The 26,209-nt window shown below is 39.4% G+C and overlaps 1 protein-coding gene across 6 annotated transcripts in view; it reads right to left on the bottom strand.

Moving 5' to 3' along the window:
• The window catches only part of THAP5 (THAP domain containing 5), a 31,375-nt gene continuing 5,166 nt past the window's right edge, over positions 1-26,209 (bottom strand). For 4 of the 6 annotated variants that reach the window (XM_080392741.1, XM_080392742.1, XM_080392743.1 and 1 more), the window contains one exon: positions 1-24,335. In XM_080392741.1, coding sequence (XP_080248867.1) covers positions 23,367-24,335 — 969 coding nt within the window. In that variant the 3' untranslated portion in view covers positions 1-23,366. The remainder of the gene's footprint in view (positions 24,336-26,209) is intronic. The other 2 variants (XR_013928997.1, XR_013928998.1) reach the window with 2 other exon arrangements.

The raw sequence follows: 26,209 nt of genomic DNA, 5'->3' as shown, positions 1-26,209 counted from the left end.
TCTTTCTCTCTTTTTTTTTTTTTTTTTTTTGTGAAGGGGCTTAAGGGAAAGGATTTTCTAAAGAAGCTTAATAGCAGCCATAGAAGCCCTACAGATACATTGCCAAATAAGAAGGGCAAACTAATGATATCAACAGAAATAATCTATAACAAAGGAAGAAAAGATCGCTTGTAGATATATATCTGAACAGGGTGGAAAGAACTGAAACAGAAGAATGCGAGAGCAGGAAATATATTTCTTCCAAAGCACAATGGATCTTATTTAGTTAAACAACTACTATCACTTATTTAACTAAGCAATTATTATTACGTTCTCTCTTGTTTGGCAAATCTAGCTCTCGGACAGATACCAAATTGGGGAAGCTGAGCATTCACAGTAAGCAGTAGCAGCTGGTAAGCTAATCAACTGAGTCAGTCTTTCGGGTAAGGATGTCCTTACGTATGCATTAGCTATCTATACATATACATAACAGGAAACCAAATTTCACTGGCTGGGAGAAGCAGCAAGTAAAAATTAGAAGTGGTATTTCTAATGTATCAGTTTCAACTAGGAAAAATATCCAAAATAACTTTAAAATAGGCGTCTGCGGCTGGGAAGGGATTCTTGTCCCATTAAAACTGATGGAAGAAATCAGGAGGAGGATTTTGCTTTTGCTCTTGGGAGCCTTGAGAAACATGACACTGCTGCTGTATCACTGATTAAGAAGGTGAATTATGCATGTTTGGTTTTAAAATCTAGGTCTCTCTGCTGGCTTGTGTTAATAGTCCCACTTTCTAGAATACAGTTCCCCATGATCAATGGTTCAGTAACATTCTTGTGCATATTAACCATCAACGGTATTAAGTAAGGAGACAGATGAATTGGTTCTGTTACACGTGGGTTCACTGGGTCACAAAAGAAGAGTGAAGAGACAATTTACATAGAAAAATCGTTCCTGTCTTCTTACTTAAAGCTTGATCCAAATCCTACTAAAGCCAGTGGAAATACTTCTGACTGGAGGACTTAGATACAAATTATCTATTGCATAACTGAGAAGGTTGGCTTGAAAGACAATACAGAAATCAACTCATATTCAGGAACAAGATCTGGGTTATATTTAAAAGTCTTTTTGTAAAAATCAAGAAAATTTTCCATTACAGTCCTATAAAAAACTAGAAGATGACAAAGAAAGGTGTAACTCCTTGCAGGGTTGAAAGAAAATGAAGTTTTAAACAATCATATTGCTGTAATTGCAAGCTAAAAGGCCGTCATTACAATCAGAGCTATTGTGAGACAAAACATATGTATGTTTGTGTGGGTGAATATTTTTTTTGTATTTTAACAGTTTACTATGAACTTTACAGTTCCTGTGTTACGGTTTTATCGGGGATTATAAGTATAGATTATATCTAAATGAATTATACCTGAATAATTGCAATGGGAAAATGTTTGCAAACAGAGAAGATATGCACTGTTACATAACATTGTGAACATTCATGGATATTAATTCAAGAGAGAAGCAAAAAGAGAAATAGATTTCCAGTGTGTTAAACACACTTACTCTTGCCATCCTTCATGAGTTCATTTTCATGTGAACTGAAGTGGATTTGTTGTCATGGAAGTTTGTTTTTATCAAAAGTTTCTACAAATTAGCATTTTTCATTATAACAAAGTCTTCCTAGGGAGCTTACAGTTGAAAGCATCTAAGCACAAGAGGGGAAAAAAAAAAGGCTGAATGCATACAGAAGCAGTACATTGCGCCTTCTTGGTTATTTTGAAATTCTAATCAAATGCACATTCACCAGCCCCAGACAAGAGGATTCTGATTTTAAGCTGTTGTCTGCCTGCTACATGGCTCCCTGCACCTTCCTTTAAAAAACCTAATTGTGGCAAGTCTTTGAAAAAGGCTGTTGATCTGAGTGGGCTGATCTGCTCTCCACAAATAAGGCAGTGATTATATTTCATACTTTGCTGTGGGGTGAACATCCTCACCCTTGCTTTCCCTAGGCATAGGGTGTGGGAGATGTACTGTGCTTCACCCTGGTGCCATTCATGCCATTTGTGCCCCAGAACTGCTGTATGGGGTAACTTGGAGAAGCCTCATCTCTGCCTCCCTTTCCAGACCCACATGTCCAAGGGATGCCTCCTCTCCTCTGGTAGTGGCTGGTGCCCTGAAAGCCATACCAATCCAACAGGATTAAACTGAGGATCTGTCTTCTATAAGGCATTTGTCTAAGGCTGAAGGTATTATAGGCTTTGTGCGCATTAGTACGTTATCAGGGCCAGGGCTGAACTCTGGTATGTGCTCACCATCTGCTGAAATATTTGTACAGACTTTGGCCCAGTTCTGGCTTCAGTCAGCTAGTGCTTCCCAAAAAGCTTCTGGTCTGGGAGTGGTTACAACATGCCAGAGACCATTTCCAAATAGCCACATTAATATATTACATTTTATGTATAATATTAACAGTAGCACATTATTTTACCATATATAAAATATACAATACATAAAATAAATTTTATAATGCGTAAACATCGATATATTAATTCAATATATTATGAAATATATTAATAATATTAATTTATAGATAATGTATTATATGTTCTCTTAAGATATGCAATAATTGTATTCTTGTATGAAATATAATAATGTATCAACATATTAATTCTATATAATGGTGCAATACTATATTATTCTTACTCTTTATGTAATGCTAATATAACTGCTTTGTGTAGGGGGCTGAGAGGGTTTAGCTGTACACTTGCACTGTGCCATCTCAGGACCAAGGAGCAGCTCTCATTCCATTTTACTTACAAATATAGATGTGACCAAAAAGTCCAGCAGCTGGTCTCTAAGCAGAGAAGTGGTTTCTAGACTGCTGTGGATTATGTTAACTTCTGAAGGCATCTGCCACAAACCAGAGATACCTGTGGCCAGTTTATGACAAAAACATGAACTGTGCTGCAAGGGGCCTGTAGCTAGCAGCGGGTATTGGCGTCACCAGGGCATCCTCCTGCAGCTCTGGGGGCCTGCACTCACCTTGTTACTTCTTCTCTATTGGGATGCTTTTTCAGCTCGCTTATGCTTTGTTTACATTATCATTATAATTCTTAGGAGTTCAGATAATAGGCAGCATTTTCATCTACAGAAAAGAAACATGCAGCTTTGTCAGCCACTCTGCAATGGTCTGAATTTGCAACACTGCTAAGAATCACACCGAGGTCCTTCTCAGACACATAATCCATAGAAAAAGCAGGGCCAGAGACTGGTAAAACAATGCTTGCCCTGTCAGCTTTCCTAAAACACGCTTTAATCACTTCCCTTTATCAGGCCTATGCAGACCTCATTTGCTAGGAGAAATTAACTGCAACTAATTTACAACCAATAAGTAATAGAAAATTTACCTAGAAGCTTACAGCTGTTGCCTGGATACAAATCTGTTCAAATGCTTTTATATATAAAATGCTTTTAGGGTATTTGCAGCAATTTGTTTTAATGACAAAATGTCAAACAGAAAGCCACGGCACATGACATTACTACCTTAACCTCCTGTGTGACACAAAGTACTGTCCCTATGCCACCAGTGAACAGGTGTAATAAGGATCAGTATCTTGTCAAGCCCTGTTTGGTGAGAGAATCCACATGGCCTATGTGTATGGTTCTTGTTTGCTCTAGAGGATTAGAGACCTGAGAGTGCAAAGAACAGAATTTCATTTCATCAGCTGGCTACATTTATTAGGAGCTATTGCTATTTTGCAAGGTACAAAATTTGAGAAAAGTATTATACCCCTCCCCCCCCTCCCAATCCTCACTGAAATACATTGAGTTAATAAAGGGCGCTCACTATATCTTTTAAAAGTTGAACTGTTAGAACTGATTACAAGGATGCTGAAGAAAATCTGTGAGTAAGAGCAAAACCCAGATTATTGTACAGTCTGCAGAGGTGTTTTGAACCAGCTTTTTTTTCTTATTCTAATACCTGTATTTGCCTTGCTGTGTACAGATACATGCAAATCAAATACTAGAATTCCCAAGGTGAATGCTAAGCTGCAAAGACATATCCAGCTGCTGAACTGTGTCCCAAAACCAGAAGACTTTGGTGGGAAACAAGAAAATCTCCTTTGCAGGGATTTGCTGCTCGCTCCCATTAGAGCCACACTCTGCTTTTGGTAGAATGGGTAGTTTGATATAATGGTAACATATCAGGTTACTAGCCAGAAGATCTATTGTTTTGGCAGAAAAAGAAAACAAAGTGGAAAACAAAAGAAAGAGGCAAGTAACTCAGATATGAGGACAGCTGTGAAACTTCTGTTGCAGTTTTCCCTCTCTATTTATCCCCTATGTTTTTGAGCGTCATCAAAGAAAGAGCACCAGCATGTCCTTTAAGAGTCTAGGACCTCTGGGTGAGGAACTTACTTTGGTAATTTGTCATATTGCTTAGGTTCCCTTTCCCTGGCAGCTTCCCATGCAGAGCACGGGAGGACTGCGTAGAACAAGCTGGTTCTGATGCCTAAAATATTCTGCCTCAGTACAACAGCTAAAGAAAATTTATGCCAGTTTATCAAGAAATTTTTTTCATTTTAGAATTTTCTATCAAGATTTTCCCTATTAAAAACCCTACTTAACGTTTTTACAAACTTCAAGCAAGCAAACAAAAAAATGTGTAAGATGAAGTAATTTTTACCCATTGTATTAGATTGCTTCCGGCTTTCTGCCTTTGACCTCCTCTAGGTCTAAAACATTTGCATGGTCACACTGTTAAGAGAATCACTAACACATCACTTTAGCCGTAGCTATGTAAAAATAGGAGAAATCAAAGTGCAGGCTGGGCTAATATTGTGCTCCCAATTCTCTGCATTTTCATTTGAATTCTGATACCTCATTTTCCTGTTGATGATTGCAGGTATGTTATGTAAAGTATTGTCATCAGCCCATCAAGTTAATATGGGACTTCTGTATTGTTTTTAACATACTCTTCGTTTGTTGGGGTGTTATGAGGAGGAAAATGACTGTGCCGTGAAAATCAATACAGCCATGAAAAAAAAACTGCCTCTGCTTCCTCACAGAGAAAATAAACTTTTTTGGTGATGATCAGAAACATAGTCCTAGCGGTCTCCCTTCTTGCAAAATGCAGTCAGCTCTGCACAACAGATGAAAGCACTGACACTTGGCACAAAATATTCAGGGCCTTGCTAGCAAGTTTTTCCTTGGAAGATAAATTCTTGAAAGATTCAAGTATTTCTTCAGCACAACCCCCTTTATCTACAGAAACACAGCCAGCACTGCGTTTCCCGCAACACAGATAGGAGGAGCAGCAGGAGGCAGTTTTCTGTGTTGGGTTATTGTTTTTGTTTTCCAATTGATCCCATAGAAACACCTTTACCTGCTTGCCTTACCTTCACTTTTGCTAAATAAAGTTAGTTTGTCTGTCACTTGGGTGGTAGCTGCTACTGTTTAATTACTGAGCAAGGAGTAGCTTATTTTAACTTCAATAACAAGTCACCCTTTCAAGGATGGTGGATCAAAGGCAGCACCTTCTTAGCACCTGTCATCACTTCAGAGCATCAAAGAAAATGTTCATTGAAACTATAACCCTTGGCTGTATCTCTTTAAGATATGGTGTGGTTTCCACAGCTTGAAGTGAAGACACACCTCAAAGCTGAGAGATACTTATCCAGACTTCTAAACATGAGAACATAGGACATTTTATTAAAAGTTTACATGTTATAACCAAAGTAAATTGTTCAAAAAGTGTCTCCAAGATCATTTTAATGTCGTATAAACCAATGGCTGGTGGGATAAAAAAAAATAAAGATATTAAGAAGCAAAGCAAAAGCCCAACCTTTTGATGCAAATGGAAAAAACTGCTAGTGAGTGATCAGACAGGAAAATGATGAGAATAATAAACTGAGATAAAGAATCATGGATTTTATTTTTTTGCTTTGTTCCAATTTAATAAAAACTAGTATTTAAAGTAAAGAATGAAGAAAAGAAGTTCAACCAAGTATGGGAGAGACATAATCTGCAGCTGAGAAACCCTGAGAGTTTAAATGCAGGCAGCTCGGAGGGTCTGCTGGAAGGTCTGCTGTCTTTGCACGGTGCTACCCTGAACTGTGCTGCCTTGCCATCCCACATCCTGCAGCTGACGGACACATGAGGAGACCCACAGGCATGAGGGATCAGGGCCATTTGTTGCTGAAAGATGGTGAAGGTTGTACAGAGATGATGAAAACAGTCAGGAGCAGAGAAGGGTCAGGAGGGGATCTAGCACACTGCCAGTCACCTTCATGCCCAGCATAGCTGGCTATGGTGGGAGATGGATGGTCAAACGATGCTTAGTGGCAACGGTGCAAAATGTTCAAATTGGTTTTTGAGGGTTGGGGATGGAAGGTAAAAGAAGGTGATGGTCCCATTCTTATGAGAATCAATTAATTTTCTTATGACTGTAATGATAGCTTAAAGATTATTGTCAATATAAAATGAACATTAGGAAAAGGCATCAGCTAAAGCAGAATTTAGGGGCTACCTTCTTCCCTGAGAATGACTAATTCATGGTCTATGTTAGCATTGTTTCGTATTTGGGAAGAAAAGGTAAGCTTTGGTCCTGAGGAAATTGCGTTTTATTATAGAAATACTTTTGATTAGCTAATAGTCTTTAATATCTTCCAGCCTCATGGTAAATTGTATCAGAAAAGGGAAGTGAAAACATAACTTGGAATTCACAAGTGACTTTAGGAAACTTAAAATGATACTGCAGTTCACTGAGTTTGTTTCCCGAAATCAAAATATAAATGGAAAATTGACAAGAGTGTACCTATGGAAGACAGAAAATCTTAATCCTAGTGGATGTGCATTTGTTACATGGAAGAGATATTTGTTTTGGCAGTTTGAAGAGACTTTATGACAATACAGTTGGTTTAGCTCTCTGCATGCAAACCTCTTTTCCCATATTCCAAAGCATTCCAGATCAAGGCTGACATTTTATTTCTGCATAAAATAAACTTGTGTTTTAAGGCCCTTAACAAAGCAGCTTCAGAATTACTGCTACCATGCACATTTATAAAGCAAAGTTATTTTTTCTCATTACAAAGCATGGAAGACATGACAAATGCCCAAAAGTTTCATCCTGCAAAAAGTATTGTCATGAATGGTCCTATTGAAGTCATCCTTACATGCAATTAACAATAAATTATTAATAATTATTAGCATCAATGTATGTAAATTCCTTTCAGATGCCTTATATTTGAGTAATATTCAAAGTTACCATAATAGTTGTCATAAATTAATGTCAGAACATCAGATGATTGTTCATCAGCTCAGACCAAAGGTCCACATAACTTGGCATTCTGTCTCCAACATGGTCCAAAGTGCAAGAACATGGAAAATGTATACAACACTTCCCTCCTACCCTCCTGGATGTATTTTGCCTACTTAGTGAGTCTAAGCAGCAGAAATGTGCCCAGCTGGTGTCTTACCAATTCATCATCAGTCTCCTCTTGAGCCAAGTAGACTACTTGTACCCAGTGTCCTCTGGCCAAGTTTCATGAAATTCCCTCTTCTAAGAAGGTTCTACCCATTGCATGAAATGCTACCTCCTTTTGATTAGTTCAAACATTTGTGAGGTATGGAAAGGAATGCCTGCTCTACAGAAAATCTAATTAAAAATGTCAGTCATCTCCCATTTTCCTCTGTAGTATGTGTCTGTGTATTTGGTTGTTGTAGTCTGCCTTGATGGCATGACACCTGTAAGAAGCCTACCATACACTGCAGATCTGCCAGCCAACCCAATATGTATCTCCGTGGCCAACAGAGTATCTGAGCAGGCCCTGCTTTTTAGAAGGAGGAACAAACAGTCCAGGTTAAACTCAAGAGCAAGACTTGACCCATGGGGAAATAACCCATATGGCTTATTACACCACCTGGAGCCAGTCTCCATTGGTGGTCTTCTCCCTTCCTTGTGCAGATGACAAGGGCTGGATACCTTTCTGGTTTCTGGCTTGCAGGTGTTGCCGCCAGCAAGCGCTGTGGCTGTTCAGGGGTAGAGAAAATTTGGGTTCTAGAATTAAGAGAAAAACTTATAAAATGCTACAGAACATGCTCTTTCTAGGTGGATGGCACTTTAGAGCTACACACTTTGATTTCAGAAAGTTGTTTCTTTAGCCATGAGATTCAAATGCAAGAGGAAGGACTAGGCAGCCCATGAAGCTGCAGCAGGGAATTACAAAGCCAGCAGCAGACATCCTGGCACACGCATGTTCTTCTGAAGGAGGCAGCTGCTCTAGTCTGATTAGCAGCCATGAAACTGTTTGGTTGTAAGCCAGACTGATAAATAAAGTAACTCTTTCAATACCAAGTCTGCCTTTAGACATCAAAATGAAAGTATATTAAATAAACTGCTATTTTCTAGTCCTACACCACGTGTGTTATCCTAAACGAAGAGTAAGGCCCCATAATGCTGAAAAGTGCTATCTGAATATAGTGGAATTATTATTTCTAGGAACTCTGAGACAAACAAGTAAATTAGTTCAGACTGTTAAATGAGATCCGAATGACCTCTGTCCAGTTAGTCAAAAGGGATCCTCGTTTCTCCTCAGTTCTGAAAAATACTGCTGGCTGTCAGCAGTGTCCAAAACTGTTTTCACTTTAGCCTTTCCAGCTAATCTGGGCTGCTGAACAGCATATTTGACCGCCGGAGCAGAATTAACATGATCCTAGCTACGGTGGTTAGCTAGGGCTATCTAGGTTACCTATAGGAGCTGCAAAAGCTGAGCATGCTAAAGAGTGGCTCCCCTAAGCTTTGGCACACAGAGGATTTTATGAAGGGATAACACTGACTTCAAAGATAAGCAAGTTGCTCTGAAAATTAAATCCCATTGAGTATGACGACAGCTGGGGAAACCAAATAAGAAGATTAGTCAAAAATGTCGTAGTTATAAGATTTAGCAAGTCGGCAACTCCTATTTGATCCTGGAAAGCATTTTTGAGGTGGTGGAGGAAAAAGTATCCCAAGGGTATTCCCAAAATACCCTCCATTGGGGTATAGACTTGATTTACACTTAAATATCGATGACAAAGAATAGAGGAAAAGACTAGATAGTGGAAGGTTACAGAAGGGGACAAGACATCTCTAAGGCAATTTGTTCTCAGTGAACATTCAGGCCAAAAGGAATCACGCAATTAGGGCCCACTGAAACACCATTTCCCCGGGGTTTGCGAATTGTCAAAAGCTAAACCCTAGCCACATCAACCTGGTACAGATCCCCTAGCCTGCTGGAGGTGGTAAGCTCCTCTCTGCTCCTTATGCTGAGTATTACCATGTCTTGTTGGTGAGCGGGGCAGCTGCTCACTTGGAAATCGCATTGTGCTGCTGGTGGTGATGTCTGAGGAGAGCTGCTCAAGCAGCAAGGCTCTTTTGTGTGGAAAATAGTGTCTATTTTCAGCCCACCAGACTTTGTAATGGTAGCTCAGGCTGTCACACAAGACAGCTTGCATATTATAATATCCATGCTGCTAAAATCAGAGGTTTCCTTTAAAATCAAGTGATCAAAATTAATAGTTGTGGGTGTGTGACCCAATGAAATAATTGGAAAGGAATATGGGAAATAAGAGGATTTATCGATGACAAGATCTTTCTTTCTTTTTCCATCATTTAAGTTCTCCGGTATGTTTCAGTCATTTCTGGACAAATACTGTGCTAATTAGCTTAATTTTCCCTGGGCAAAAAATCTGGCTCTTTTTTTTCTTCCCCTGAGAACATATTTTCACACTTTTAATCAGAATATGCTGAGGCTGCCTCAAATCACAGGAGTGTGTCAAAATACGTAATAAAACCTGGAAAGCGGTAGGGACGGGTTGGCTTTTTGGTTTTATATTTCTTGGCATTTTTACCTTTGGGGAAACAAATTTCAACCGGTACATAAATATATATCCAGATATACTTAGAAATCATCGGTGGAGATTTTGTTGATTGACTTCTGAGACTGAATTAGGAAACTGGCAGATAAAAGCAGTGTTTAGAGGCAACTGGCAGCCCTGGGGGATGCTACCAGAGGTAGGAAATTACACTGTTTACTCCAAAGAATATAAACAAATATTTGGGCCCGTTTTTACTTTCCCATTGATATTTCTCATTAGGATGCACAGCACAATCTGAAAACAATGCGGGGCTTAGTATGGGAGATTATGCTGTTCCACTGCCACTGATTCAAATAGATGTGCTAGTTTTCCCTTAATCATACTGGGCTGTCTCCAATGCCATTGTAACATAAATTCTGCAAAAGACTCTGCTGCCCCCTTGTTCTCCAATCTTTCACCTACTTTTCATTCTTTTTCTTGCTAAATATGGCAATGAGAAGATTTACAAAGGGATTGTAAAAAAAAATATAAAGCAGTAAGTATCTATGTGCTAGCAAAAATAAACTTCTAGTGCCAAAGTATTTGTACTAATTCTGAGAAGCTGTGTCAAAGGACAGAGCACATTTTCTCTTTACATTTTCCCCTAACGAACAGTTACAGGACAGTGCATGTGAGCCTCTCCATCGATTCTGATGTGTTTTGCGTCATCATGATGCTCTCCTCACCCAGCAGAGGCAGAGCTCTGCATGCCGTCTGAAAATCAAAATGGCATTTTTGCAGCCTTAAAATAGTAGGGCTGGGACATGGATGCAAACAATTGTCATTCTTGTTCCATCTTATTTTCTTTTTCCCTGATGACAAATGCTCACTAGTAGCAAAACCAAAGGACATTTGAAAATAAATTAATTTGAAAGGCTTCCACCCAAAAATAATGATTGCTTGGTCTATACACTCTTGTGTGAACACAAGCAGGTCTTTGTGCCAGTATTATATTCAGAAAATATAAACTGGAACACAAGCCTTTTGTTTTATGTGGTGTTTGAAGCACAGAGAGCGTTTCAGCGTGGCACTGTGGGCCATGCCAGTAGCCAGGGCCCCTGTCCCCCCCGCTCCTGGTGGGGAGCTGCCCAGCTCAGAGCCCCCCACTGCATCAGGGCCCAGCAGCAGAAAGGGGCAGAGCTGCTGTGAGAGGGAAGCCACATTAAGTGATCTTCAGAGGACTGACAGAACCAACATTTCTGGGATTTTGTGGTTTTGTGATTTGTGGCTGAGATACTAGACTGCATTTGGAAACTCTCAAGTCTTTTCCCAACTTTCCCAAGGGCATCCACCTCTCTGTGTGGTTCTAGATGTATAGAATAGGGGTAGTAAACTCCTTCTTTTGCTTGCTAGCTGATTCTTCTATTAGATTCATTTCTGGGTATGTATCACCCCTGAGACGTTTGTTCCCTTCATAACAGTAATGAAAATGAAGCCAGTGGGCAGTTGTGCTGCGGTTGTGATGGGTCATGGGAGATGGAATTTGGAGCAAGGTTTGATATTTTGTGTTACTTTGGCCCTCAGTCTCTCTTAAGCCACTTTCAAAGTATTTTTATAGCATGTTTTATAGTCCCTTCAGGATCATGAGTTAGTTCCTCTTCTCTTACATTTTTCATGTCAGATTTATGTTTTGGCTCAAGTCTTAAATAAATGTTTTCAGTTACAATGCTTTTCATCAGTTTTAAGAGTATTGTGTCCCTTTGCATCAAACATTTAGAACAGAAACTCGATACGCATGGAATTAAAAAATCTGAATATTTATTATTAATGATTACATGTAGCAGGAAAATATTACCCATTCAGGAGTTTTAAAAAAAGACACAGGAAAAGGGCAGTGCCAAGGAGCATGTTGTACATCTGTTTTTGTGGAGCTCCTCTAAAAGTAAGCAGTTGGTAATAAGGGAATAACGTAGCTTGTAAAAGTGCAAAACCTGCGGGTTATCTTTGCCAGGATTCCTGTCCTTACAGACCTGCATTTTGCTTACGGTATTTGTGGTAAGTTACTGTTCTCCCTTTCCAGATTACTAAAATGTTTTCACTCTGGAAGGGGAGATTTGCCTTTCTTCCTTTAGGAGCTACTTTACAGTGACTTCTTTTCAACAGCAGATGTGACACCAGACTTGGCAGCGTGCAAATATTTGTCCTTCATTTGGGTCGCTTGGAAGCCCTTTGCAACAAGCGCAGGCCTCAGTCAGCTGGAGGCAGCTTCTGGTGCATCGTGGCTTCACCGGGAATTTCATTTCATGCAGGCTCTGGCATATTTGAAGGGAGAAGAGGGAGTAGTGTTTTTCAGAGGAAGCACAGAGTATATTGAGGCCAGTTCTCTCATTATTTCAGATCTATGTAAGGCTTTCATGAGTATCGTGCTCGAGTGCTTTGATATTACATCATGTCAGGTGACAAAGGTATTAGCTCTCTCTTTTAATGTTTGCAGCATCTTCCCAGCCCCGAGGCTGTACAAATTGTGCTGCCTTCTCTTAGCAGCTATTCCTCTCCCTTTGGGCGGGTGGGTTGCTGGTGGGAGGTGTGCCTGAGGTGGCTGCTGTGGCTCCAGGCCACTAGCACAGACCACCAGCCTTGGCACACCACTCCCTGCATCTTGGATCCACTGAGAATAAAAAAAAAGATTAGTGGCCAGATTTGTACAAATAGCATGATGCTATTTTTATTTTTATTTTCCTTTAAAAATGAAACCTTTAGTCTCTAGCTTCTTTTAAAAAATATAAATACTTGAGGAAAAGGCAACAGTATGAAAAATGGTATGTGTGGCATACCTTACTCCTACATCTTACTCTTTGCAAGGGGGCTGGGGGCAAGGGCAGCAGAAATTCGTAGTCTTAATTTTGCATAAGAGAGATACATTACAGGGCCATGCACTGGGAACAGCACTGGCAAGTTTCACGTGTCTGACAAGGTCTCCAGTGCATCTTCACACTGTTTGTAGGATTTAACAAAGGGCTGCCTGCCTGAGCCTGGCTCAGGTAATTTCTTCCATAACAGAAACAGACTTTTGCTGTAAAGGACAGGAGATGGTCTGTTTACTGAACAAAGAATATCAGGGTTAATTTAAATTCCAAAAATTCATGACTCTTCTTTATAGTCTGCACTCCAGTCCCTTACAAATCACAATCTTCTGGGAAGAAAAGCAAAATGAACCAGCACTTAATGCTTTTAATGTCCCTGCAGTTCTTAAATATTATTGGCTTCTGCTTTTTCTCTAGAAAGCTGCAGAAAAATGGACTGTTGCACAGGTGTCAATATTAATTGCAAATTAGCCATTCCCAGCTATAGCTCGTCTGAATTATAACTTGTTTCTGTTTCAAAAGCCATCAATTTTGTCATTGGAATGCAGTAAGGGGAATTTCCCAGAAGGCTACTGATCCTGTTGGATGTTGAGGTAATGTGAAATAGTGATTTCAAACATTGCACAGTGTTAGAGAATGTCCTGCAAGAAAAGACAGGACGTATTATTCTGTTATATAACATGTCATTACTGCTTCATGTTCCATTGTTGAAAATTGTTGTAGAAAGTATAAAAGGCATTTTTACCGTGAATATTGGGAAGCAAGAATATGTTGCCTTTTTATGTTTAGAGGAAGAAGATTGTAATGTGTCTGGGACTTGTTCTAGCAACATGATTTCAAAATTTCCTTGTTTTTAAGGCATGTTCCGTATCTTGAGTGTTTTGTGGGCATGTGCATGTGTGTCAGGGAGAGTAAAAGTCCCCTGCCTCCCTACCAGTTTACATCACTTCAGTGTTGTATTCATATCAATGCATAACATTCACTGCATCACTTCACCTGCAATGAAACTTGTATTATATGCTCACACATTTAATTGTTCTTAAACATGCTTATTTAAAACCCAAAGCAAAATTTTCATGGCTAGCTAAGACATCATTTGGGAAGCTTACCATATTTCTTTAACTGTCAGATTATATTTTCTTGGAGTATGTAACTAGTAACTAGAAAATTATAAACCAATCTGCAGGTGTTTATAACAGGCAGTTCTCACAGTGAATCCCTAAATATTCCAGCTTTTACGTCTCTTATGTTGGGGACTAGGCCAATGATTTCCACTTTTATATTATATATGCAGCTGTTGATGGAGAAGAGAAATATGTCTAATTTATCTGTATTTGTCAAAGAAACAGGTCAAATAGAAAAGATTGTTTATTCTTTGCCTTTTATTCTGCCATTCTCATATATTATCTGCTATAAACAATGCAGAAGCTGGAGCTGCAGACCCCACAGTGGCAGATTATTATTAGCAAAATCCTTTCAGACACAGAGGAGAGTTTCTTTTAAATGAAGCAGGTTAAAAAGATATGCTGATTAAAAAAAGACAACACCTAACATATTTATATTAACTGGTGGTAGATAATTCACCTCACCAGGCAAAGTGCAGTCAAATGAAGCTGAGGATTTCAGTGTAATAAGCCATGTGCGTGTCCATACCCCATAATTTTAATGTGTGAGCTTGGTGTAAGACAAAGTAACACAGGCTGAAAGCAATGCCTGTTACAAGCAGCAGTCACCTGGCAGTCTGGAGAGGGATTCTGCAATAGGAAGCTGTGTTCCTGAAGTCATGAAAGGAGATTAGTGTAGCAGGTGAACAAAGACTACAAGTAACAGTAAGCAAAGAGTGCCTGGAATCCCTCAGTACGCACCGAAGTCTGTGGATAAAGCTGTAAATTAATTTCAGATGTTAAATACATAATAAAATACAGAAGCTATGCAAATAAAAACCTGTATAAATATTTTTATTGAAATCTCACAAAATGTATACTTGAAGAAGTAAATCGATGCTTTTAATGTGAAAGATGTAAAATGCAATTTCATTTGGATATATGACTGTGATCTCACTATTGTGAATTATATGTTTGATAGTTGTGAAATTAGTAATCTCAAATACAACTGTGGCTGAAGTCATGTTTCTGTAGCAACTTTCAGATGTGTCAGTCTGTAATACATTTTTAATTAAAAATCTAATTGGGATTTGTTATTGCTTCTAATTAATCTCCATAAATGAAATGTAGTTTTGCGCTCATTATCTGTATCTTTTTTCTTGCAGCATTTCCTACCCCAGTCAGTCCCAGGAGCTTGGTTTATTGGTCCCTCTTTCACTACACTAAGGGGAAGGAAAACCAGGATAAAAACCAGCATCAGTCCAAGTTTTGCTTTTTCATTGAGTCCCTGCTGGAGGCTTAAGCTATGATTCAGTTCAAAGCTGATCTCTTTGCCAGCCAAACCTTGAATATTTGCTCTCCTCAGAGTGGAAAATGCAGTGTTTCTGTACCAGGTGAGGAGTTGAGCCTGTTGGAGGTGAGTCCCCCCATCTTTTAAAGGAGTACACAGATAACTGAGTCGTGGAGAGGGGCTGCTGCATTGCTAGTGAGGTACGGATGCCTTTCTACAGATATTGGTTGGGGCTTTGACTTGAAAAGAGGGCCTGCCTTTGCAGTCACCCTTATCTAGTGGCAGCAGAACATCCACTGGTTCCTGAAAACTTCTGGTTAGTGTGCTGGAGCCAGCCCTGGGAAAGCTTATTCAGTGTTGTGAGAGTATTTGTTCTCAGTAGGCACTAGAGGCAAAATGGGGTCGTTGCTCTGTAACTGCCCTCCAGCCAAAGCAGCTTTACATGGTACAGGATTTCTCATCAAATAAAACACTGAATAAAGAGCTTTGATGTAAGTTTAATAACATCTACTAGTAAGTATAAGATCTAAAGTGCTTGATGTATTTTGCATGCTGTGAAACCATCTCTCATGTCTTTCTTGTCTGCCATCTCCAAATGGTAGCTATTCTGGGAGCTCCTGAAGCCTATTCTTATGTGACCGCACAGTCTATTGACTCAAACTGAAGGTCAGACTGTTAGTATTTGTGATCTATACTGTGCTTACTCAAGCAGACATGGCTGAAAAGGACCTCTTTGTGACGTCTGCTACTACTCCAGAGAGAAGCTATAGCAGCCACAAGGTTTTTTTCAGTCCCAAGGGGCTGTAAGAGGTCAAATGTGTCTGACTGCAGCCAGTTAATGCTAATTACAAGGCAGTGCAGAGCTCTTATATCTGATATGCACCTCGTGAGGATGTTCTGCAGTGCTAAGAACGGTGCCTAGTAAGTACTTTGCCTAAGCCAGGCACCTGGTGAATCGGTTTTCCGACTTGGTCAAACTTCTTACGCAGACAGAGATGTCTTTCCAAATCTACAGAGAAAAAAAAAAAGTTGTCGGTAACTATATAAATGAATATCTGAGCAGAATTCCCTCTAGAGCTTTAAAAGGTAGCCGTACAGGAAATTAAGGCATAATTTGGAAGGACTGCTGTGCTCCTTTATATTAGCCTTTAGTCTTCCCAACTTGTCCCTGCCTAACTGAAAGTGATTTACCTTTTGAAGCACAAGGTGAGATTCACTTTCAGTAACTTCAGTCATTTATAACATACATGGCTACACCTGAAATACCTGTCTTGAAAATCCACCTGGCCATAGTCAGTCGATAAATAGGCATTTCCTCAGTTCATTTCTTCTTCTTTGTATCAAATATCGCCTAATTAAGGTGCACCTCATGATAGAGACATTCAGAGACAGGTGAGACAATTTCTTTCAGGAGGCTGTGGGGGAGTGGCTGATCACTTTCTGTGTACCCAGAGAAGCTGCAGCCCCTGGCCCCACCAACTCTGAGGCTCATTCATGCCTCTGAAGATAGTATTTACCTTGACACAGCTGTCATCTTCACCTGGTTTTGCAGTGCCACTGTTTCGCAGCCCTGTTCCATTCATTCAGAAAATCCCATGGATACTTCTAACCAGTACTGTAATGCCCTATTTTACCTGTTGTTGCTTATTCCAGTGTAACTTCCAAAATACAAGAAACTTGCTTGAATGTGCAGGACCAGCATTCCCCTATTCCAATGTTGTTCGTATCATCTGAAGTTGCATATTCTCGGAGCAAAGTTACTCCCACAACATTTTAAAAGGAGATTATGCCATGCATAAAGCTGTTGTGCATGGATCTTCCCAGTCACAAAAACATGGCTGCAGTACTTGAGTGGCAAACCAGACACCCTTGATGAAGGGTGTGATTGAACCCTCATACTACTACTCTCATCAGTATGCAAACAAGCAATGCTAAACTGTTTACGAGATTCAAACTTTAATCACTGACCCACTTCAACAAATGAGGAATGCAATCATGCTCCATGTGAGGACAGTGAATACATCCTCTTTTGCGACTCAGTTGAGCAGAAGGCTCTCGAATTTCATGTTTTATGCTCAGAATAGAAATGAGTTTCTTCTTGTCTGAAGCTTTATTTCTGGGAGATTGAAGACAATTAGTCATAATTTTTTGTTCAGACACTACCCTTCTTTATTAAAGATACGTCTGAAATATAAGGAAGAAAAAACCTGCATAGATAATCTGTTTGCATGTTTCAACAACAGAATAAAAATAAAACGCAGGTCTTTAGTCCGAGTTCTACAAAGCGATCCAGTAGCACCACCTGCTGCTCACAGGGAGCATTGCTGTTTTATAGACACCCTACATAATACTTTTTATATGTAAATATAGCTATTCCAAAAGCATCTACACAGTTTAACCTTTCCGAATGGATATGAAATGGGCTTCTAAACGGCTTTTATGCTTTCATAAATGCCATTGTAAGTGTTCTTTGTAGGAAGGACTTAGCGATAGACTTTTTGCAATGTAGCCCATAATATTTAATGCCAAGAGATACATTTACTGGAAAAAGTCTGCTTAGAGGTCTTATTATTTTATTTGTGGAAAACACTTTGGCAGAAACGTACATCTTCTCTGCAGCAGTAGATGGTCTGGTAAACTACAAAGCCATTACATTGATTTCAGTGAAGGAGAAAATCAAGCAGTGATATTTTCATATGAACTAGTGTGAATAAAATCCTAAAGCTTTTCCAGAGATCCACTTGAGGTTGCATAAATGCAAATTAGTCATAAAATTATCTGCTAAATAAGCAAAGAAAATGATTTTTTTTGTTCAAATCGAAGTTCATTTCTAAGTCATTAATGAGCGTATAATTTGTCCTTTTCTCCTTCTCTGGTCCTCTTCCCTTTTGCCTTGGTGCTGGTAATGCATACCTTTCCAGTGGGTTACTGGATTTTCCCTGTAGCTTTGAGCTTGCCTGGCATGCGGGATCCCCAGGAAAGGGCAATACCTGCCAGTGATGTCGGCTCGGCAGAGCAGAGATGCCCCACAGGAAGGCACCTTTGCCAGGCAGCAACTCTTAACACCAAAGCCCGCACCTTCCTCCCTGTCCCCTGAGCATCTCCCACACCTCCCCAGCGCACAGGTGCCATCTCCCCTCCAGCCTTACAACGCGGCACAAAGTTTCCTGCTTGTGGAGTTTATGGAAGAGGAAAAGGCCTGAGTCAGTCACTGCTAACCTTAACATTTTATTGCCTTTCATTGAGGCTCGATGTGGACTTTTGCCTAGTTTTGCCTGGGTAGTTAAAAAATTGCCAGCCTGCTGTTCAGTGTCTCCTGGGTTTGCCCAGAAGGCAGGTGGGTCTTTCCTGGCGTCTCTCACTGGGCAGGTACAACCTCTCACAAAAGCAGGCTCTGGGATTCATTGCCCTACTGTCATTATGAAGTTTTAAACCTCCAAGAGTAAAGGAATTTCAGCACTTACCACAGTGGAGTTTAGAAACAATACATCCTGCCAAGCACAGTCTACCACTGTCATTGACACAATTAACTAATTACAGCTGTAGGAACCCACAGCGTGCAGGAAACCCCTGCCAGCATGAGCCCTTACCTGGAAACATGATGGGGTCCCTGGGTGTTACACCACCCCGCTGCTACCTGGAAGGGCTGGGCTGGCTCTGGCTCTGCTGAGGCACCATCAAGCACAGGCTGGACTGCAGGAGTGTGGCTTTGCATGGACTCAGAGAATCATTTTGGCTGGAAAAGACCTTTATGAACATCAAGTCCAACTGTTAACGCAGCACTGCCAAGTCCACCACTAAGCCATGAGCCAAAGAACCACATCTACACATTTTTTCAAACACTTCCAGGGATGTTGATTCTACCACTTCCCTGGGCAGCCTGTTCCAATGCTTGACAACCCTTTCAGTGAAGAATTTTTTCCTAATATCCAATCTAAACCTCTCCTGGAGTAACTTGAGACCATTTCCTCTTGTCCTGTCGCATGTTACTTGGGAAAAAGAGACTGACCCCACCTGCCTACAACCTCCTGTCAGGCAGCTGTAGAGAGCAATAAGGTCCCCCCGAGCTTCCTTTTCTCCAGTCTAAACAAACCCAGTTCCCTCAGCTGCTTCTTATAAGACTTGTGCTCCCAGACCCTTCAGCTGCTTCGTTGCCCTTCTCTGGATGCGCTCCAGCACTTTGATGTCTGTAATTAGTGAAGGGCCCAAAACTGAACCCAGTATTCAAGGCGTGGCCTCACCAGTGCCAAGTACAGGGGGACCATCACCTCCCTAGTCCTGCTGACCACACTGTTCCTGATACAGGATGCTGTTGGCCTTCTTGGACACCTGGGCACACTGCATGTATGACATTAACCTGCAGTTAAGCAGTATTATCCAGTGAGAGAAGGCATCGAGATGTATACAAGGCAGTTAGAACCAAAGTGTGGTTAGGTCTGAAGGAACTCAATCTATTGCAGAAGAAGTTAGGAGATGGAGAGAAATGTAATTTTTAAATTGTGACATGTAGCTTCAAGTTTACTGATGAGAAGACAGCATCTAGCATGAATTGATGAACCGTGTCATTAGAGCCTAGCAGCACTTCAGTCAGAGAGGATGTCTTTACAGGAGGCAGAGCAGTGGCACAGCTGGACCCCACCACACTGGTCCAGAGCACCCATCATCACAGACTAGCTTGGGCAAAACAGAGGAGGGCAGAGAAAATGAATTATTAACAAAGATGGTATTTTGAATGAGCCCACATCTGCTGCTGGTTTTTCTAATGTAGGAGCCAAGACTCAAAGTAGAAGAGGGTTTTAGTGGAAAGGATGAATAACTACAACTCCACTGCAGTAAAAGAGAGTAGAAAGACTTCAAAGACATCTGTAATGAGAGATCTAGACAGCCATCTCATGAATGCTTGTAAGGCATGCAAGAGTGCAGTCAGTATTTGCATCACTGATGCAAGAAAGCACCAAAGAGAAGTCCTGGATACTCATTAGCCTGTGAGAAAGAAAAATCCCCTGTAGCTGTCCCTGCATTCAGAATGAGTTACATCAGTGGAAACTGGCAGTCAAAAGTTAAAAAAAAGTTGATGCAAATGCAAAATTATTGAAAAGGTAAATAAGAACATGTAACTTGATCAAGATAAAATCCTGATTACAGAAGGAATGATGATTCAGCGTACGACTTCAATGCTGGGCTGCAACTGCACAAAAGCAGTTTCCACTGGGACTCAAGGAATAATATAGCACCTTCAAGAGCCCATAAAGTTTAGTGAAATAAAATTATGTGCAAAGGCTGTACAGTTTTATGATTAGGAAACACTGAAAACAAAGTGTATGTGTACCATCTAATTCAGTGAGGTGTAGCAATTTCCAGCACAGCATTCTTCCTTCCTTTAATAATTAGCCTGAGTAATTCCATGTCAGCATATCACTGAAGCAAAGGACCTAGCTGTGTTTTCCTGTAAACAACAACAGCCAGCTATAATACTGAACATTTTAAAATGAATACAGAAGCTCTCTGCCCAAAACAATTTATTGGAATCAGTTTGCAACAGTCACCAACAAAACACAGCATGGATTCTGCTCTACCTTCAAATTGCTTTCTGGAGTTTCAGCCTCCTCACTGCTACAAGACTTGGCCTGAGAAATGCTACATACAAAATCATCTTGCCTTCAGACAATCTCTGACTTTTTATTTTGAAGTTGGTGATGCTGTCCACTGCAGAAACCATGAACCTGGATGGGATGGACACGCTATGATCTGATCTACTGAGAGCAACCACATGCCAAATTTAGAATTAAGGAAAACTGGCAAGTTTAAAACTGAAGTTGTAAAGCTCTACTTGGAAACACCAGGTTAATAAACTGTTGTAATTTTTAACACTTTTTTGAATACTTGTTAGACACTTTGCTTAAGAGCTGTAATATCTGGCTTGTTAAGACTATAGGGGTTACTTCAGGCAGCAGTCAGGTCATTATTAAGACCTATAATTAACTCTTCTCATCTGAGCCTATTACCTATCTGGCACAAAAAGCTGTGTGTAAAGAAAAAAAAGGCAGAGGGCCTGCTATGTCCACCCTAGGCCCATTGGCTCAAATCACCCTCCAAGAGGCAAATTCGTAGACTTAGTGACAGACTTGCAGAGTTACTGAGTTTTTCTGCTATAGTCCCAATAAACTCCATAAAAAACCCCGGAAAACAGTACACTTGCTTTTTCCCAGATTTTAAAAAAATCTATGCCACAAATAATGCTTGCAATCTTAATACTGGAAACTGCTAGCAAAGGCAGAAATGAAAATACTATGTTAAAAAAACCCTTCACATTTTGGAATAGAGCTCATGTCTGAGCTTTCATTGCCATTCAAGACCTATAGTGGACTTTTGAACTGGGTGGTCAGTCTTACAATATAGTGTTAGCAAAGAATTTGTAGTGACATTAATGAAACTTCTAAAATTGCCAAATCATGTAACAACTTAGTATATAATTTTGTAAATCACTTTAGATCTCTTTTTTAAAAATTAAAAAATACGCAGTTCAGAGAGGCCACCTGGACAATGTTAGCTGTCCAACAAAATTGGACTTTGCATAGTAGCAACATTTCTAGAGAATACAGGACAATTCTTGTAATTTCAGAGCACACAAGGCAGAACAGGTGTGTTCTTTTGTTACAGGGACAGCACTCTGTAATAAGAGGGGAAGAACTGAGCTGGTCACAGAGTCCTGGTAAATAATTGATCATATTACAGCTGACCTTTATCTTCTTCAGGAGTTTTCCCAAACATATCCTGTGCTTCAAGCCTAAAAGAAGTTAACAAGTTGAAGGACAAAACAAGCTTACTGCAGTGGTTACTGATACAGACTAACCTCTTACAGCACTTTGCTTTAGCAGACCAATATCTAGGCAGCTACTACTCCGAGCCTCAAAAATGTTCTGACATTTGACTAGTTTGCAGTTTATCTAGTTAGAGGCCAGCTTTGAAATCACTGTTGCTTGATCCTCAGTTCCTTATGAAAAGATTATCAGAAGACTTCAGAATGTTTCTGATGGAGAACACAGGTTAACAGACTGCAAAGGAACCAATTTGCTCCAGTCCTAGACTGAACTGGTGGTGGTGGTAGTGGGGACATGCTTTTTAATATTGGAAAATACATCCAAGCCCCTCAAGTAATTGAATCATGGCAGAATAGAACAGACTAGGTCAGTTGAAAGGGACCTACCAACAATCACCTAGTCCAACTGTGATGTACAGTTGGACTAGATGATCCAGTACTAGTACAAGGAACTCCTGATCTGAACAGAACACAGAAACAGAAAGCATTTAAGCAAGCTAACTTCCCTCAAAATGAACTGTCAGTACCTTTCTACTGTAGTGGCATCCTGTGCACTAGAGAGTTAAAAAAAAATAAATAAAAATCAATACAGGGGAACAGATTTCTACTCTTGCAATTCCATTTCTTGAAGAGTAAGACATACAAAAATAGTGACCCAGACTCTGCTACTTTCCCTAGCAATTTTCTCTGCAAAGAATTATCTTCTGCAGTGTATTAACGGTTTATACACAACCCAGACTGCAAGATGATCAATGCTGAGTAGATAGCACTCACTGAATAGTTAGAGCTTTCCCTCTTACTAACCAACAAAAACATCACTATTTAGTATGGTTCTTTCCATTTCAGCTGAATCAATGAAACAAAAAAAAGCTATGGACCTGTTCACTGTAACAATATTCTTAAAAGAATTTTTGTTTGTAGAACTAAATGAAAAGCAACACCTTTTACTGCAGAAACAATTTTAATAAGGTCAAAGTGTACAAAAAACTACCAGAACAAATATTAGACAAACAGAAGATGAAAGAGTAATTGCGTTCTCACTGGACAATGTGTATTACACACCTCATTATTCATTTAAAAGAGCATTAAGACACTTTTTTTAAAAAAACAAGTTCATAATTGTCCATCGCAGCTTATTCTGTCCATTCTACTGCTGCCCCAAATGCTGGAGTTGCATGTTTCAGGGGAGCCTGCAGCTAGAAAGGTTTAACTTATCTTTATTGATTAAATTAATATACTTTTTAACAAAACTTTAACATGTTTAGATTTTTTTAAAGCTTACTTGCAAGTCACGTTTTATAGGCAATGTTCTTCCACCTAGCTTTGGTAGTGATTGATTTAACATTTTAAAGAATATTTGCTATTCACACAATCTGCATTAGATGTCTAAAATACCACGACTGATACAGAAGTTATTTTGTCCAAAAGGACTGTCAAAGAGGCTAAAAAGATATATTAGAACAATCATTGAAAGCCTTTACTGTAACATAGTCACCTCGAGTGTTGTAAAGCAGTTTTCTACAATCTTCAGCTTTTCTTCAGAAAGCAGGTTTTCTTGCTTCAATTGTCCAATAAGAGCTTCCAAGGATCTGAGTCTCCCCAAAGTTTTTATCTCCTGCATTTCAAGTAGAGTTATCTTAGAGTGCAGCTTTGAAATTTTTTGCCAAAGGTGATCTCTGTCTATGTCTTGTTTGCAGTATGAATGCTCAGTTTGTAATACTTCACTTCCACCATATGCATTCATATAGACAGGTTTATCTGTTTCTGTCTCCTCTGTGTCAAGAAACTCTTGCTTAATAGGCAGGAAAGTAGTATCTACTATTTCAGGGTCTTCTGGACTCTCAGCTGGCACAATAATAGCGATGACAGATTCTTCACTTCCGCTGAACTGTTCAATAGTTTGTGTGACTGTACTCAGTAAAACTGCATTTTCACTTGTTGGTTGTACTTCAAGCGAGCAACCTACCACATGAGAGTCAGGATTTTCAACTGCATAGTCAGTAATTGAACCTAAAGCATTTTTCAGTTTCAGAGATGAATTAATGTAGTCAGGGTCTGTAAATTGCAAAACTGTAGCTGTACAACCTACTGGATCCTCTACAGGAGAGCAAACACTGGTAGCTTCCATGCTTTGAACTGCTGCTGCCATTAAAACAGGATTAGGTTGATGTATATGCTGCTTAGATGAACTATCAAGAGCAACACTGTCTGCCCGAAAGCCTTCTCTGTTTTGAAGTTGCAGGTTTTGAATTTGTAAAGGTTTACTCAAAACAGCTGAGCAAACTACTTCTGCTTCTTCATCTACATTTTCTGCACTTACAGGATTTTTCTTTGGCATACAGGGTTCAAGTGATACAGATGCTTTCTCTGACACCACCTTTGTATTTGTTTCTTCTGTGTCTTTTGTCTTTAGCTCCTGTGGGCTGTTCTGAGAAAAATCTTTCTCCTGGAGGAAAAAAAAAAACCCAAACATTGTAACTAGGAAATCACTTGAGCGTAAAAATATATGAAGCAAATCTCATTCTACACTATGGTACTGCATAAAGAATAATTTACATGAGCACTCTTTAAAAATTACACCAGAGACCTGAAAATTCAAGTAAGTATCTTCCATAACTTTGCTTTAGGTCCTAACTGTTGAAATAGCATTTTAAATCTCTAAAGGCAGTTAAGACTTCCCCCCCACCCCCCCATTTTCAAACCCTACGGAACTTTACCAATTTACACAAGACAATGTAATTTTAAAAGCACTTCAAGAGAAATCTGTCTGACAAAGGCTAACATCCCTTATTACCACCTGAAATACTGTATTAAATATATGTCTGTTAAATATCAACAGTACCAGACTTTTGCATTAACGATGTAACAGTGTTGTTTTAGAAAGATATAGGAAATTCTTAGTCATGCTGTCTACCCCACAGGAAATTTAATAAAAAAAGATTATGAACACAGGCTTGCTGAATAGTGAAATGTACTCATGCACAATCACATAGGCTGATTTTTAAATTAAGTTCTGACAACTAATCTTTGTAATTCATAAGAATGGAGAACTTTTTTTTTTGGATGGACAGAAATCTTAGCAGCAGGATACAATTTACACAGGACTTTAAACAAAAATTATTACTGAAAGAGGGACAATTTGAAGCTTATCCTTTTTTAGCCACCTTCTTTTCCCTTCCTCCACATAAACTACATCACCACATAGATTTTAAGATCAGTATCCAAACAAGCTTTCTAGTACGTTTGTCAGTGAAATAAAAATACACTAATAGTGAGTGCCTTATTTTTTTCTAGTAGGCTTGATTATGAAGAAACCAAGCTGTGGAACTTGTACTCATGTTAGGCCTGTGGACTAAAAAACAAAACCAAAACTACCCTGAACAACCAAACAGAACAAGAGTAACTTTAGCTTTGCGAACTAAATACAGGCCAAGCAAAAAAAAAAACCAAACCCCAAACCAAAACAGGGGGCAAAGAAGAGTCCAGGCTGAAAAAACAGATGATGATGCAAAAGATCATTTCAAAGTGTATATTCATAAGTACGTATGTAGTCTGAAGCATCCAAAATATATTAAACTTTGTAATTCAATTGTATATGAAACTTCAGTCTTAAACGGACTGAAAAAATGTATTAAAAAAATAGGATTCATTTTGTTATCTTTATCTTTTCAGAGGTAACACTTAATACCACATCAATCTTGGGGATTTTGAGAGAATTAAGTATTTCCTTTTCTCCATTCTACCAGCAGCTGAAAAAAGCCTTCTCAGACTAAATCTTTTACCTAGAGAAATCTCTTATGAAATATATCAGAGAAATGTTCCCCAAATCCTTGCCTATCAGGACTGCCATTAAGGCTGAACGAAAGGCACCAAAACACCCCTCAGGACTGAGCTGCTGGAAGACAGACCTTTACTTTCATTGAAAAGCTTCCTTCCCCATAAGCCCCTGCCCTCACACTCTTATGACAGTCTTCAAAATAAAAATCCTTGCAAACTAGTGTAGAATGGTTACCAATATTGAAATGCAGGCAACTAATACTGCTCTTGAATCACAAACATTCTTCATTTGGAAGAAGAAATAATATGAAATGTTTCCTGAAGAATCATTAAGCATTTCTGAGAAGATACTCTTCACTTGCTCTAAGATACATAAAGCAAGATGGTGGTGAAATATATGCAAATATAGTTTTGATATATCTTTGATCAAGATTAGGTGCCTGTGTAGCACAGTATTTTGATGTAAACAATAGTACAAATCTGTGAAAGATGTCCTGGTTTTGGCTGGGATAGAATTTTCTTCATAATAGCTGGTGCAGTGCT

Source organism: Falco punctatus, assembly GCF_963210335.1.
Source record: "Falco punctatus genome assembly, chromosome: 6".
Taxonomy (NCBI): domain Eukaryota; kingdom Metazoa; phylum Chordata; class Aves; order Falconiformes; family Falconidae; genus Falco; species Falco punctatus.
Note: the sequence above shows the minus strand (reverse complement) of the source record. Positions and strands in the feature narration are given on the sequence as shown.